At 36.7% G+C, this 16,903-nt stretch overlaps 1 protein-coding gene across 4 annotated transcripts in view; it reads right to left on the bottom strand.

The window, feature by feature from the left end:
• LOC106881276 (uncharacterized) overlaps nucleotides 1-16,903 on the bottom strand; it is a 52,163-nt gene that overhangs the window by 23,562 nt on the left and 11,698 nt on the right. For 3 of the 4 annotated variants that reach the window (XM_089338071.1, XM_014931604.3, XM_014931603.3), the window contains 10 exons: nucleotides 16,407-16,576; nucleotides 14,749-14,803; nucleotides 12,855-13,051; nucleotides 10,788-10,894; nucleotides 9,955-10,197; nucleotides 8,333-8,399; nucleotides 7,814-7,922; nucleotides 6,805-6,895; nucleotides 2,585-2,746; nucleotides 242-386 (listed from right to left, as the gene is read on the bottom strand). In XM_089338071.1, coding sequence (XP_089194197.1) covers nucleotides 242-386; nucleotides 2,585-2,746; nucleotides 6,805-6,895; nucleotides 7,814-7,922; nucleotides 8,333-8,399; nucleotides 9,955-10,197; nucleotides 10,788-10,894; nucleotides 12,855-13,038 — 1,108 coding nt within the window. In that variant the 5' untranslated portion in view covers nucleotides 13,039-13,051; nucleotides 14,749-14,803; nucleotides 16,407-16,576. Of the gene's footprint in view, nucleotides 1-241; nucleotides 387-2,584; nucleotides 2,747-6,804; nucleotides 6,896-7,813; nucleotides 7,923-8,332; nucleotides 8,400-9,954; nucleotides 10,198-10,787; nucleotides 10,895-12,854; nucleotides 13,052-13,232; nucleotides 13,372-14,748; nucleotides 14,804-16,406; nucleotides 16,577-16,903 lie in introns of those variants that run through there. The other variant, XM_089338072.1, reaches the window with a different exon arrangement.

Consider the following 16,903-nt stretch of genomic DNA (forward strand, 5'->3'; position numbering starts at 1 on the left):
TATATATATATATGCACTCACACACACAGATATATAGATATATGCATTTAATTCAATATATATGAGAGTGTGTGTGTGTGTATGTATTTGTGCATGCGTTTGTGTGTATGTGCATGTATATATATATATATATATATATATATATATATATATATATATAGGCATGTGTATTTATGCATGTGTGTCTTTGTGTGTGATTGTGTGTGTGTACAAGCATACGTGTATAACTTCCACTACTAACTCTCAAAATCCTTCTTCAGCTGCCTTGTGTCATGTCCATTTTTCTCAAGATGTTGCAGTCTCTTCAGTTTTTTCTCTTTAATAGCTGCCTCTCGTGCTAGCTCAATGTTTGCTGCTAATTGCTGGAAATGTATTTCCTGGGCTTCCTACAACAGAAAAAGCAAATTCATAAAGCAGATCTACGATTAGGCCACTCCACCAATGTCCACTCCTTCGTTTCTTCACTTATAGTCTTGTATCTACAACAATATTATCCAATCTGTCCTCCATTTTCTAAGCTCATACAATGTGATTTGAGGATGAATTGACTGCTATTTTCAGCAGCTTAAGTGACAAAATAAAGGCTCATTTGTTGAATCATATTAAACAGATTTCTGACATAGGTACAAAGCCAGTTTATGTAGCAGAGAGATTATTGTTACTCAAATTAATACCAGGATATTGATATTTATTTGATCAAAATTAGTAAGTAGATCAGATATAAGAAGAATGTTTCCTTCTTGAGTCATGCCAGGCTCAAAAGGGCTGGTTTCCCAGTTTCGGTGGCGTATAAATTCCCCACCTGGACGGGACACCAATCTGTTGCAGGGTTACTCATTTTTGCCAGCTGAGTGGACTGAAGTAACATGAAGTGAAGTGCTTTGCTCAAGAACACAACGCATCGCCTGGTCCAGGAATCGAAACCACAATCTTACGATCGTGAGTCCAACACCCTAACCACTAAGCCACACACCTCCACAGATCAGACATAAGTCTATAATATTATAGTGTGTGAATTCAAATGCTTCACAGGTATATCACTGTCAACCTGGGCAGGACATTTTATTCTATATTACATCGGTTCACCAAGCTGTTGGAGTAGGGACCTCACGATGTGGGAGGAATAACCAACGAGAGACTAGTGTTCCATCCCGAGCAGAGACTTATTTATGTCTCTTCTCTGTTTAAGGCAAAGGGAACTCAAAGCAAGCAACAGTCCTATTGATCATGGGTAATTTCATCAAGTTAACATTTCATTCAGTTCATTTCACCAGACCTAAGGGATGCAACACAAAATGACTGTTGAAATATAATGGCTTTGACCTCTCTAATTTACAAATTCAGCCAGTGAAGCAGGCTGAGGACTGTATGATGCCTAGAAGCATAATATAATTAACAGCTGTTGTATAAATAGAACTTAAAGCCATATTTTCAGTGATGTAGCAGCTTAACTCCAGTGATGCTTTGTTGATTACACTGTGTAACAATTTCTTTTTTCTTTTTTATTGTCTCTGGTCAGTAAGTGTTATTTCCTATTTGTTTCTATTTAGAAATCAAAGAAAATGACTGCTTTTCTCTTCAAACTTTTCTTTTGCGTGGCCATCAATGCTTTGAAACTGATCTATTTTCCATTACATTTCAGACAGATTCGGTGCTGAGTAGCTGAAGCAGAAATATCGTTACAGCAAATATTCTACTCAATACCACAAATTTGCTTGTTAGTTGCTTGGCCTTAACCAGTTGAGCATGTTCTTTAGTGGCTGACATTTTGTACATCTCTGATGATGAGCAGGAATAGTCGGGGAACATCGTAGCCATGTGTTGAAAGGGATTCTTTGGCAAAGTTTGAAGGAAATATTAGCCCTTTTTCATACTTTCTAGGGGTAACGAAATAGGAAATAACAGTTACTACCCAAGGACAAAAACCATGTCACACAGCATTATGAAAGGAAGTTATGATCGTTGTTTTTAGCCCATGATTAACCATGAAGGAGCAAATCTATAATAAAAAATGTTCTATGACCTTTTTTTTAAACATTGTGTATCTTGGACCACATTATTTAAAAAATGATTTACTTTGAGGAAAATTTAGCTGCTATTTCTAGGAATTACATTGAGGAGGGTTACCCCACTGTGTAGGGAAGTAAATGTGTTAGATACTCTTTTACTCTTTTACTTGTTTTAGTCATTTGACTGCGGCCATGCTGGAGCACCACCTTTAGTTGAGAAAATCGACCCCAGGACTTATTTTTTGTAAGCCTAGTACTTATTCTATCGGTCTCTTTTTGCCGAACCGCTAAGTTACAGGGACGTAAACACACCAGCATCGGTTGTCAAGCGATGGTGGGGGGACAAACACAGACACACAAACACACATACATATACATGTATACATACATATATATATATATATATATATATATATATATACATATATATGACGGGCTTCTTTCAGTTTCCGTCTACCAAATCCACTCACAAGGCTTTGGTCGGCCCGAGGCTATAGTAGAAGACACTTGCCCAAGGTGCCATGCAGTGGGACCGAACCCGGAAAACTGTTAATGTTAAGAATTTATATACTCACCTTTTTCTTTTTCTCCAACTGAATCTCCGTTTCATGAAGCTTTTGTAATATCTTCTGCTCTTCCAGCATCTTTCGTTCAGCCTCAGCATCTTCCAGCTGCTTCTGTTTCCACTGTAGTTCTTTGGCTTTCTTCTGTTCATCAATCTGGGCTTTCAGTTCCAACTGACATCAAAATGCAGCGAATGCTACCAATTTATTTATTTGAATGATTTCAAGGTAATTTTCTCAAATCAATTCTCACTTATTCCTTACCACTATTGCCTCATTCTTAAGTAGCTTTCACTTATTTCTCTGACGGAATTCTAGTTTAAGCACCCCATATAACTTCTCGTAACTTTTACCAATTGGAATTTTCTGAAAATTTATGCGAATTTGTTCGACACACAGGAATTCATATGATTAAGAAGAAAAAAACATATATTTAAGAGGCAAGACACTCGCCCAAGACGTTACGCAGTGAGATTGAACCCATAACCTCATAGTTGCATAGCGCATTTTTAACCACTCTTTCATGTTACGTAAAACTGTATTTACAGAAAAGATTATGAGAAAAACGTATACGTTCATGAAAAAAAAAATCTAGGAATTTCTAGTTATAACAAATCCTGCCAAGGGAAATAACTCTCACTTGTTTCCACTAATCTTCCAAGGAAATAAAATTCATAAAAGCTCATAAACTCAGTTGTTGTTGGCATTCCGTCGCTTACGACGTCGAGGGTTCCAGTTGATCCGATCAACGGAACAGCCTGCTCGTGAAATTAACGTGCAAGTGGCTGAGCACTCCACAGACACGTGTACCCTTAACGTAGTTCTCGGAGATATTCAGCTTGACACAGTGTGACAAGGCTGACCCTTTGAATTACAGGCACAACAGAAACAGGAAATAAGAGTGAGAGAAAGTTGTGGTGAAAGAGTACAGCAGGGTTCGCCACGATTCTCTGCCAGAGCCTCGGGGAGCTTTCGGTGTTTTCGCTCAATAAACACTCACAACGCCCGGTCTGGGAATCGAAACCGCGATCCTATGACCGCGAGTCCGCTGCCCTAACCACTGGGCCACTGCGCCTCCATCATAAACTCAGTACACATAGAATATTACACCCATCATAAACTAACGTAAATAAAAACAATGGTTAATATATAGTTTAACAACCGGTCACCAAAGCAACAACAAAAAAGAAAAACACTATAATAAGTGTGAAAAAATGTGTAGAAAACGAATATGAAAAAAATTTGTGGAGATGGGGAGAGAACTCGGAAGATCCCACGATCCGAATTTCCCTCATATCTTTCTGGGAAACGGATATATATTGATGAAATTTTATAGAAATGTCTTTCAAATGGCATAGATTACGATTATAAAGAAAATTGTAAGGAAAATGTTTTCCGAAGAGGTGGAGAGAGAATTTTCGAAAATTCACACGACTCGATTTTTCCCACAAATCTTTTTTTTATAATCGTAATCTATGCCATTTGTAAGGTATTTCTATAACACTTCATAAATATATATCCATTTTCCTGGACATTATGTGGGAAAAATCAGCTCGTGAGAATTTTCCGAAAGTCCTCTCCACATCCCCACCCCACCCCGTTCGTTTTCGTTTTCTACACATTTTTTCACACTTATTAGAATGTTTTTTTTTTTTTTTTTTTTTTTTTTTTTTTTTGGTGATTGGCTGTTAAACTATATATTAACCAGAACAACAAAGCGAGCTGACAGATTCGTTAGCACGCCGGTCAAAATGCTTAGCGGCATTTCGTCCGTCTTTACATTCTGAATTCAAATTTCGCCAAGGTCGATTTCGTCTGTCATCCTTTCGGGGTCGATAAAATAAGTACTAGTTGAACACGGGGAGGGTGGGATGTCGACTTAATGGATATGTGCTCTTCCCTTTAACTTGCTGGCTTTGTGCCAAAATTTAAAACCAATAAGAACAACAACAAGAATAATAGTTCTTTCTGATGTTAGCATATAGCCAGTAGTTTTGAGGAGAGGGGCAAGTCAATTACACCGACTCCAGTTATGGTAAATTTCGTATGATAACGAACACTTTCAATGGAGGAGAAAGACTCCCTTCGCCAGGGGAAATAACTTCTCTGGAGATAATATTCGTCAAGGGAGATAACTCGTTTTTGTATAATTCTCTTTTACTCTTTTACTTGTTTCAGTCATTTGACTGCGGCCGTGCTGGAGCACCACCTTTAGTCGAGGAAATCGACCCCAGGATATATTCTTTGGATGCCTCGTACTTATTCTATCGGTTTCTTTTGCCGAACCACTAAGTTACACCAGAAAAAGTCCACAGATTTTGAGAATGGGTATAATCAGTTACACAGACATAGTTCCATACTGGTTTTTACTTTATCAACCTTAAAACATAGAGATGTAAGTAAATACTACCCGGTATTTTGTTCACCATTCTACCAACCCCATACACTTTTCAGCTACAAATACACTAATTCACGATGTATGTTTTTCCAATTATAAATCTAATTTTGGCACAAGGCCAGTAATTTTTAGGTTACGAGTAAATCGATAACATGGAACCTGTTATTTGACTGGAACTTTATTTTATCTACTCCAGCATTTGACTGATACTTTATATTATCAAGCCTGAAAGGATGAAAGGCGAAGTTGACCTCGGTGGGACTTGAGTTCACCACACGAGGAACCAGGACAAGAGGAAGAGAGGTGAATGAGCCAGAAGTGCCTGAGTAGAGGTGACATGTGACCAGCCTGCTCTGTGTTGCAGAAGTCACTGTTGTTATCAGTAGAAAAGGTAGAGTGGAAAGTCTGCTCACTCGTGGACCAAAAGCTGGAGTGTGAATCCATGCTCGTCAGTTGTGTGGGTTTTTTTTTTTTCTTAATTTTTGTGTTTGAATGCAATCTAGAACGTCTGTGTGTTGCATCAACAGCACTGTTACAGATCAGAATGTAACATGCTAGGCATGGCTGTTTGGATGTTCTGAGAAATGTGTACTTCTTTAGGCTTCACACCAACAACCATTCCAATCCTTCTTCCCCAGAACATTACATCCTCCCTCAGAAATTCCCTCCTTCCCTAACTTTTTCCTGTAGCTGTGAACATGCAGTTGTTCAATAACACAGGCCGTATTGACACCCACCTTTCTCAGAGAACACAACCCCTTTCCTCAAGACCAAACCAACAAAGACAAAATACAATCACCATTGTCTCTATCTTCATACATCAGCCACACTAGTGTCATTATAAGGCATTGACATACATTACAGGTCTAGGAGCCCAATTCCAATCTTTGCTGTCGCTTGCTATTAATAAATATACACAGTAGAACTCAATGCATTGATTGCTTCAGGCCTATCACACTGTGTAACATTATTTTTGTCCTTGGGTAGCAACTGTTATTTCCTATTTGCTTAACACTAGAAAATATAAAAAATTACTAATATTTCCTTCAAACTTTGGCTTTCTTACATTTATTCAAACCCCAAGAATCCATCTCTACACAAAGCTATTATGTTCCCCCCCACTACTGCTCATCATCAAAGATGCATATATTTTCAGCCACTAAGGGACATGCTCAAGTAGTTATGGTCAAGCAACTGACAAGCAAATTTGTGATATTGAGCAGAATATTAGCTGCAATGATATTTCTGCTTCAGCAACTCAGTGCTGAATCTGTCTTAAATGTAATGGAAGACAGGTCAGTTTCAAAAGCAAAGTTTGAAAGGAACAGTAGTCATTTCCTTTGATTTCTAGATAGAAAATAAGAAATAATACTTACTGACCAAAGAGAAAAAAAAATTTTTTACACAGTATAATACAGTAGTACCTCGGTTTTCAAACATCTCTGATCACGAACAAATCGTGCTTGATATATATATATATATATATATATATATATATATATATATATATATATATATATATATATATATATATATATAAAGTACGATTTATTCATGGTCGGGGGCGTTTGTAAACTGAAGTACTACTGTATTAAATGAATATGAGAAAGACAGGAGATAAAGCACGACTTATTTGTGATAAGAGTTGTTCGAAAACCTAGCTACTACTGTACTACTAAAACAGCCCTGAGCAACACTACTAATACTTCTACAGTATGAGTATATACTAGTATCAACACATACACACAAACACATACAAATACACCTAGTAACACACACAAAACCTGTATATATACAACATGCTACGTAAACTATTCAGTAATAGACAAATTACCATTAGCTCTTGATTTTTGCGTTTTTTCTCTTCAAGCTGTTGCTGAGTGATTGGATCCGTGTGAATGGTAAGGGCCCCTCGCAGATGAGACCTGCAAGAAGATAAATGGAAATAAATCTTGAATTAAAATATTTCTTTTTCGTTTGTTTATGAAACCAGACAAGGCATGAGCATGGCTGTGTGGTTAAGAAACTTGTTTCGCAACCATATGGCTTTGGTTTCAGTCCCACTGCACAGCATCCTGGGAAAGTGTCTTCAGCTATAGTCTCAGACCAACCAATGATACCTTGTGAGTGAATTTAATAGATATAAAATGTGTAGAAACCAGTGATACACACATAAGCACTCACACACACATATACATACAGACATATATATGTGAGTGGATTCGGTAGATGGAAATTGAAAGAAGCCTGTTTTGTGTGTGTGTGTATATATGTGTGTGTGTGTGTGTGTATATATGTGTGTGTGTGTGTGTGTATATATGTGTGTGTGTGTATGTATGTATGTATATGTTTGTGTCTCCCACTTCCCCACCATCACTTGACAACTGGTGCTGGTGTGTTTACGTCCTCATAACTTAGCGGTTCAGCAACAGAGACTGATAGAATAAGTACTAGGCTTACAGAAAATAAGTCCTGAGGTCAACATGTTCAGCTAATGGCAGTGCTCCAGCATGGCCACAGTCAAATGACTGAAACATATAAAAGAATAAAAGAATATTTGAACATACAGCAAGTAGAATATTTTGGCTAGGTATGGCCGGTTTAAATGTTAAAGGGTTAACACAGTTCTCACGAAGATTCAGCATGACACAGAACGTGACAAGACTGGTCCTTTGAAATACAGGTACTGCACATTTTTGCCAGCTGAGTGGACTGTTGCAACGTAAAATAAAGTGTCTTGCTGAAGAACACAATGTGTCACCAGGAATTAAACTCACAACCTTGTGATCATGAGCTGAGTATCCTAACCATTAAGCCATGTGCCTTAACATAATATACTATACTTATGTATTCTTGAGCTCTCAGGTGGAGATTCTATCCTGCTGGATTCTGCTTGTTGGTGTTTTCCTGCTTCATGGAGTATTCTGGGGCTTTTCTCTTCTTTTTTCTGATCTGTATAGAATAATAATAATATAGAATAATGAACAAAGTGAATTAAATAATAAATGAAAATTGATCAATAATAATGTCTTCTACATAAGGCCTGAAATTTTGGGGGAGAGGACCAGTTGATTAGATCGACCCCAGTATGCAACTGGTGCTTAGTTTATTGACCCCGGAAGGATAAAAGGCAAAGTCAACCTCGGCGGAATTTGAACTCAGAACGTAAAGACAGACGAAAAGGTAGAGTCAAATAGATGAGAAAGTTAGCGAAGCAGTTACATAGGTTTGAAACATCTTCCACTAAGATAACTAGTATCTTAGCATAATGAAGTTACCACACAGCCAAACTCCCACACCTAATTGATACAGACACACAGACTGTAGGAATAAATATCTTCAAGAAAATATGTTTTATTCACCTAATTCTTCCAGAGAATTCAGTTGCTCTCTTCTTTGGCTATCTTCATAATTTTGACCATCTTTTTGCTGTATTAAATGATAAAAATGGATTTCAAAATGAAGCCATGGAATTAATATGAAATATATATAAATAAATGAATAAATATATATATATATATTTATTTATTTATTTATTTATATATACAGGTATACCTTGGCTTAAGTCGTTTTGATTTAAGTCGTGCTCATTTATATGTTGGGTTTGAAAAATAAAAATCAAGTCAGGTCACTGTACTCGACTTTATATCTGTCCACCACAAATATTGGAACCGTAAAATCACTAGAAAACCGTTAAAAGCACACAAAACCATGTTACTGTACAATAAATAAGCTGCCAGGAAATGGGCTGCTATTGGTTACATGGTGTTGTCAGAGTGAGATCAACAAGTTAACAACAGCAGTTCCATTAGAAGGGGAAATTTCTTGGACTACATGGCTGGATATACACACACACACACACACACACACACACACATATATATATATATATATATATATATATAATCATTGATGAGGGAAACAGAAGATGGATTTAGTACAAATCTTTATTCAGCACAATGATCATTTCAACCCATTCTGCAGCTGTCCCTTAGGGGTAGGATATTGTGCATCTAGTTGTGTTGCATCAATCAGTGCAGGATGTCACTTCAGGTGCTTGGTGTAAAGAAAGATATACTGAGTTCTCCTTGGCATGTTGTTCTTGTTCATATATATATATATATATATATATATATATATATATATATATATATATATATATATATATATATATACATACATATATATATATATATATATACATATATATATATATATATATATATATATATATATATATATATATATATATATATATATATATATATATATATATATATATATATATATATATATACATATATATATATATATATATATATATATATATATATATATATATATATATATATATATATATATATATATATAAATGACATACTTCTGTGCAGTTTCCATCAACTATATTTTGACCTTTCAGTATATAGTTCAGCAGCCGTTATGCATCAACCTCTTTTTCAACTATAAATGCCAAGCTATGTACATTGCTGGAAAATTGTATGCGTGAACAAATAAGCTAATGATAAACACACAACTTCTCTAGTTATATTTTAGAGATACATAAACTAAAATATACATTCAATGGTAGATTTAAAAGGGTAAAGTAGAAAACTCAAAAAAAAAAAAATCCCAAAAAACCTTTAAAACGTTGAAAGTCAACACTGTTAAGATTTAATTGCAGGACTTTAAGACTACACCTTGTCAGTCTAGCCAAATTCTTCAGCCTAATCAAGTTCTCCAGTCTAAGTTATTCAGTTTAACAAGAATCTCTAACCTAATTGAGCACTCCAAGCTGTCTAGTTTAAGTTCTAGCCTAACCATGTACACCAGCCTAAGTACTCCATTCTAAGTTCTACAGTTTAATCAAGCTGTTTAGTCTATGAGTTCTCTAGCCTAATCATCTGCACCAGCCTAAGTACTCCATTCTTACCAAATTCTCTACCCCAACCAGGCAGTTATAAATACAAGAAAATACATTACTTACGCCAATAAACAAATTATCTCTCATGGCAGCAGGTAAAGGCTGCTGTGACATTTTCCTTCTGTTATCACCAGGATTAGTTGCAACCCCTTCATTGTTAGTAGTAGTGGTGGTGGTGGTGGTGGTGGTAGCAGTAGTAGTAGCTTCACTTCTTTCTCCAGTTATTTTCTCATCAAAGCCTGCTTGTTGACCACTTTTCTCAGATGGCATCTCTATTCGATTTAGGTTATCTTCAAGGTCATAACTCTGTGGAATTGGAGAGGAATATGAGTGAGCATGTGCTTAGAACTTTTCCATTTCCTAAGTAGAAGTCTTCATTTTTTTTTTCCAACATTTACATCAGCACTACATTTTTCATTAGTTTGATCTCCAATCAAAATGTGATCTAGAAGTAAATATGAGACCCACAAAATTATAGTCTAATTAACAACAACCTAGCTGAAACAGTATGTCATGATGACACTGCTACAATTCTTATCAGATGTTGAGTGTTCAAGCAAATAATAAACCAGAAGAAAATTCCAAAGGAGTTACATTTTGTGGAGGAACGGTTAGATAAAGTAACTGATGCAGAGGCCTGGAGAAAGGGTAAAATATGAGTAATGAGAGTAGGAAAGAAGCATGAGTTGGATGATTCTGTGTGACAATGATACAAGATCGACTAGATCCAAGGTACTGAGGCTATTGTAGTAGTGTTAGAAGCAGCATGGTGGAAGTGATTGCACATCTTAGCAATGGGGTTGATATAATTAACTAGCTTCCTACCCCCAAAATGTCAGGCCTTGTACCTGTATTAGAAAAGCTCGTTAATTATTGTCACAACAAATATCATTTACCTGGACTGTAGTATTTTTGTATGATGTTATAATTTGACCTTTTGGATTAACTTTTGGAGCTCCAGCACCAGGTCTGCCCCAGGGGTCATATGGAGTTATTTGTTCAGCTGAAAAATATTTAAGAAAATAGAAAACAAAATATTTAATCCTTTATCATTCATATTACTCTGTCAACCATAATATTTATTCATTTACACTGTTTTGAATGAATCAAGCATTACCTTGTGGCTTTGAGATTTTGAAGATATGATTATTTATTTTTACAGTAACATTGTATGGTAGGTATGAGAGGCCAGATTTGGCTGGTTTGAACATATAATTGGTAGAGCAAATAAGCATTAGATTAGAATAATTTGAATGTTAAAGGGTTAGAGAAGAACACATTGGACAGTGTGGTACTGGGTTCCCTGAACTTAAGAAAAAAATGGGATAGTCATGGTAGGAATGCCATTGATTGTAGATCCGCTTCATCAAGACTGATTGAAGCTAACAACTACAACAACAAAAACTTCAATACTAGCAATGTAACAGAAGCTTGCAATAAGCACCAAAACACAACCAGTGGGTTTTGTGAAAATATCAATGAAAACGATGGAGTCTCTTTGTAGTTACTTGACTTGCTAGAAGTAGCAGTGAAATCTCTCTTGAATTTTACTTTACTGTCATAAAATAGTGAAGAGGAGTGGAGAGGAGTGGCTGTGTGGTAAGTAGCTTGCTTACCAGCCACATGGTTCCGGGTTCAGTCCCACTGCGTGGCATCTTGGGCAAGTGTCTTCTACTATAGCCTCGGGCCAACCAAAGCCTTGTGAGTGGATTTGGTAGACGGAAACTGAAAGAAGCCCGTCGTATATATGTATATATATATATATATATGTATGTGTGTATGTGTTTGTGTGTCTGTGTTTGTCCTCCCAACATCGCCTGACAACCAATGCTGGTGTGTTTATGTCCCCGTTACTTAGCGGTTCGGCAAAAGAGACCGATAGAATAAGTACTAGGCTTCCAAAGAATAAGTCCTGGGGTCGATTTGCTCGACTAAAGGCGGTGCTCCAGCATGACCACAGTCAAAAGACTGAAACAAGTAAAAGAGTAAAAGAGTAAAAAGGGAGACATTTTGGATAATGATAACGTGGGCCAGATACATGTTTTCGTGTCGTGACCGCCTCTCAACTGGACGGGGCCAGTTTAAATGCTAAAGGGTTCAATTCCCCCATTAGGACTAATATACAAATAACAATACAAATCATTTTTATGCCTGATGTGTTCAGTAAGGAATAACAAAAGTTACTGTTAGGTGCAGATACTTATTTATGTTAACCCGACAACTACTATATGCTTGCAAAGCCTAGTAGAAATAGCAGCCAATCAGATCACAGTCTACCCATTTAAGAAAAGGAGAAGGACACATTGGGTTATGCAGTCCCTGATAAATACCACGTCTGAAAACAAGATGGGATAGAACAGCTGCAATGCCAATTCTCTGATGAATCGGGATTAACTTAGGCTAAACAACAACCTAAATAATGAACTGAGTGTTAAAATATGTAATGAAAATAAAATAACGTTTGGGGGTATTTTTTATTGTTTTTTTCATAAGTGTATTTTCACCATTTCATGTTATACAACATGCGCCACTTATATCTCCTATTTGTCTATCAGTCAAGCAAACAAAAGCGAACAGAGTTCCCTTGATACATGATGCAGCAGCCATGTTGCTTACTTGGGCAAGGTATATAACTATACTTTCTTCAGTCTGCCTGATTGACAATGAGTTCCACTCCTATCACAGAGTTACACATTTAGCATTAGGAAATGTCTCCTGTTGCTACAGGAACAACAACAATAACAGCAGCAGCAGCAGCAGCAGCAGCAGCAGCAGCAGCAGCAACAGCAACAACAACAACAACAACAACAACAACAACAACAACAACATACACACATACATACACAACAGGCTTCTTTCAGTTTCCGTCTACTAAATCCACTCACAAGGCTTTGGTATGCTATGTCTATAGTAAGTAGGAGACAATTTGCCCTAGGTGCCACACAATATAAAAAGAGCACTACCTTTCTCTTTTAACCATTGCTGCTTCTTTCTTTCTGCAAGTGTTAACAGAACAGGTTTCTCTGCACATTGTGTAGACTGTTGATCCTTATTTGGTTTTGCTAGAACTGGTTCACTTTTAACAAAGTTCTTTGGACTATAGTCTGGTCGGCTGAATTTCGCTTGCACTTCATGGTGAATATACATTTCTTTATTGGGGCTATAAAACAAAATTTACAGAGAATATACTGTTATTTAAGTGAAAACAATAAACTGATAATTAGCAACTAAGCACAGAGGGTTCTACATCTTGACCCTTTAGTATTCAGATTTCCCTGTCAAATATAACACTTGTTTATTCACTTGTTTATTTACATTCTTTTGTATTAGTCATGCATTACCTTATAGCTTTGAGATTTTTCTGTTCCAGTGGTTTTCAAACTGTGGTCCGTGAACAGCAAATACTTTTTATGGGCAATTTGATTTTATTTATGGTTTTTAATCGAAATCTTTTAATTGACAATAAACCTATTTGTTAAATACTGTTAAATAAACAAATGTAAAAATATATGTTATTTTAAGCAAATATTTATGTATAAATTTCATAAGCGTTTATAAGGTAAAGCCTGAAATATAAAGGGGTCCGCAAGTCAAAAAGATTGAAAACCCCTGTTCTGATCTGATTGTTTATTTCTAGAATAATTTAGCAGAGTAAGTGTGAGAGTTCAAATATGACCAGTTTGAAAATAAAACAGTGTGGAAGAAGGATGAGTAACCGGAAGGGAGAGGAAGTGATGTCATGTCAAGAGACCAGAAGGGAGAGGAAATAACATCATGTCACGAAGCAGTGGGTTCAAACAGCCTCTTCCTTATGGATGTGTTGCAAGCAGCTGATGTGTGTTGGGAGCAATCATAGGGTTGTAGTCCTTTATGGTCTGAGGTTGGGTAGAGCATATGCGTGGATACAACTGTGAGGTTTTGCTGGGTTCCCATAATCTGATGCTTGAAGGTACTGTTGCTGATTGCATCACAAGGTAAGAGCAACCTTTGTGCCTCAGGTAGAATATTTTAGCTGGATATAGCCAGTTTTAATGTTAAAGAATTAAAGGATTCTCCGAGACTGGTAGGTGACAACAACTATGTTCTGCTTCATGGTTTGGCTTTTGGACTCTTCACGCTTTCTTCTACACATCACTGCCCTATGTACCATCATCTCCAATAAAACCCACACCCACTCCTCCTTCATCTTTTACACTTAAGTATCATCCACATATGTCCTAGATGCCTCATGCCAAATCTACAGAGATATTGAAAGCATCCTGCAATGAACCAAACCAATCTTATCTCATTCATCACCACAAAAAAAAAAGAATAAATAATGGACTGCCCCAGTCCATTAACCCTTTTGAGACACATGGTGTTTTGGTATGTGCAGCCAAAAAGGCCAAAATTTTTTTTCTATTGAGATACAGCTGCTGAAAGATGATCTCTGATTAGCTATTACACTTCAAAACCAACCATTCACAACATTTGTTCCATCAAAGGCGGTGAGCTGGCAGAAACGTTAGTACACTGGGCGAAATGCTTAGCGATATTTTGTCTGCCGTTACATTCTGAGTTCAAATTCTGCCACGGTCGACTTTGCTTTTCATCACTTCGGGGTCAATTAAATAAGTACCAGTTACGCACTGGAGTCGATATAATCGACTTAATTCGTTTGTCTGTCCTTGTTTGTCCCCTCTGTGTGTAGCCCCTTGTGGGCATAAAGAAATAAGAAATGTTAGTACACCAGGCGAAATGCTCCCTTCTGAGATTACTTTAATTTTCAACAGAAACCGACAATTCTTTCCCTCCAGTCATGACAGTTGCAGGTGGAGGAGTAAGATATTTTGTGATTTGTTCAATCTTAATAAATACCTTTGCTTTTGTTGATCAGTTTTGCTTGGCTTCTTGGAGATTTCATCCGTACTACCTGGAAATACAAATACATATAATCCATAAACCACTAGATCAGATATCAAAGCAACTGATGGTTGAGAGACTGAATGTTCTAATTAAATATAATGATGTCAATGGCTTAATGTGTATCATTTGAATAACACACAATTGTTAAACTGTAAAGTCATGGATGATTAACTAATCTATCAGATTCAGTCAAAAGATCCTTGTATTTCAAGATTTAATAGCTCAAACAAATTACAGTTAAAAAGCATTTGTTCATCAAAATATATCCCATCATATTCTTATCTGTTACTCTTGTAGTGTTACGCTTAAACCATTTGGCTGGTTTAGAGCCAAAAAAACTCCCAGCACCTGTTTTCAGCCTCATCCACATTTTTGAACCTCCATCCATGCAGGAAATGAGCCATAACTCAGAAAAGGTGGCAATATAATGTTGCAAAGCCTAGACTGTAGACAGGGCAAGGCAGCTCTTCAAGCCCAGCAAATTGCTCAAGTTTGCACTTGGTCACATTGGCAGTGTGTGCTGGGACATTGTCATGCTGTAGGAATGCACATCTTTGACTGACCAATGCCAAGTAGTGGGCTTTCAAAGCATTATATACTTGCTGCAGTTGTTGAGCATAAAGGTTAGCATTCACAACATGGTCATAGAGCACAATCTTAAAGTGCAACAACCCAACGAAATTTCATCAAACACTCATCATGACCTTCTGTTCAAATCAACCTTGTTTGATAATAGCTTCTGAAGTCAGGCCAGGATGAAGCTACTGATTTTTTATTAGGATTATGAAAATAGTTCCATTTTTCATCCCCCCAAAACAGGCATCTCGAGGATTTGCCAACAGTCGTTTGCAAATATTCACATATTGTTGAACCTGGTCATTGGTCAGTTCATGAGGAGCTTCTCAACAGCATCTGTTCACAAGGATGAGCTTATGGAGGTGTTGATTGATGGTGCTTTATGAAGGACCAAGTTCTGCTGATGTGTGAATGTTTGTGCTTGGCTGTGGTTCAACAATTTCAACTTCCACAACAGAAGGTCTCCCAGTGCAAACAATTAATGCTTATATGTTATATAAGAAAATAAATAATAAACATCACACACCCACACACACACACACAGAGGCATGTGTGTGTGTGTGTGTGTGTGTGTGTGTGTGTATTCATATACAACAGACTTCCACACATTTTACATCTTCCAAATTCATTCGCAAGACACTGGTCATCCCAGGGCTATAGTTAGACACTTAGACACTTAGTCAAGGTGCTGTGCAGTGGAACTGAACCCAAAACTACATGGTTGCAAGTAAACTACTTAACCACACAGCCATGCCTATTCCACAAAAGAGTGGCTGTTTCCCAAGCAAGGTAATATTTTCCCCAAAGCTAGATACATATTTTCAGAGAAGGCTGGAAATGAACAATATCACTTGTATGATGATGGTGCTCATTTAGAGGGATCCTGGGCGGTGGAGACACACGACCAGCCATCGCCAAGGAGAAAAGACCACCATGGTAACCCTAGCATGGCTACTTTTTAATATCTGAAACCAGTTTCAAAAATATAAAAGAAAGACAATGGAGATGAAAATGCAGAAAATTCAAAAACTTACGGGGTAAATTTTGCGACTGGTTATTTTTGGGTACAACTGTAGAAGAAGGTATTTTCCCTACTGATTTCAATATTTCTTTCAACTGGGACTGACTCACAATAATAGATTCAGCATATGGATGTTCACTTTTCAAATTTCCATTACTACTCTTCTGAGAATGATTTTTCTTCCTGTTAAATTGATTTGATTTTATTAATATCTAAGCATATGACATGATTTGTTGTTACTATAAGATTCTGAATTATTAAGTGTCGTGTATTGAACTCTTAATGAATATATAACAAATGCGGTATTTTTCATTTAAATAATTAAAAACATCAGTTACATGGCATGTATAAGTTTTATGTGGAGTCTTCTTTTTTTTTTTTCTTATATATATTCTGATTAAGATAAATGGGCACACACAGTTGATCCCATTGCTACAGGATCATGGTTGATGTTGTTACACCTCATACATTCTGCTGTTGGTTGTGCTTCTGCTACAGTGAGATAGAAAT

The sequence above is a fragment of the Octopus bimaculoides genome, chromosome 20, assembly GCF_046866305.1.
Source record: "Octopus bimaculoides isolate indiv1 chromosome 20, ASM4686630v1, whole genome shotgun sequence".
Classification (NCBI taxonomy): Eukaryota; Metazoa; Mollusca; class Cephalopoda; order Octopoda; family Octopodidae; genus Octopus; species Octopus bimaculoides.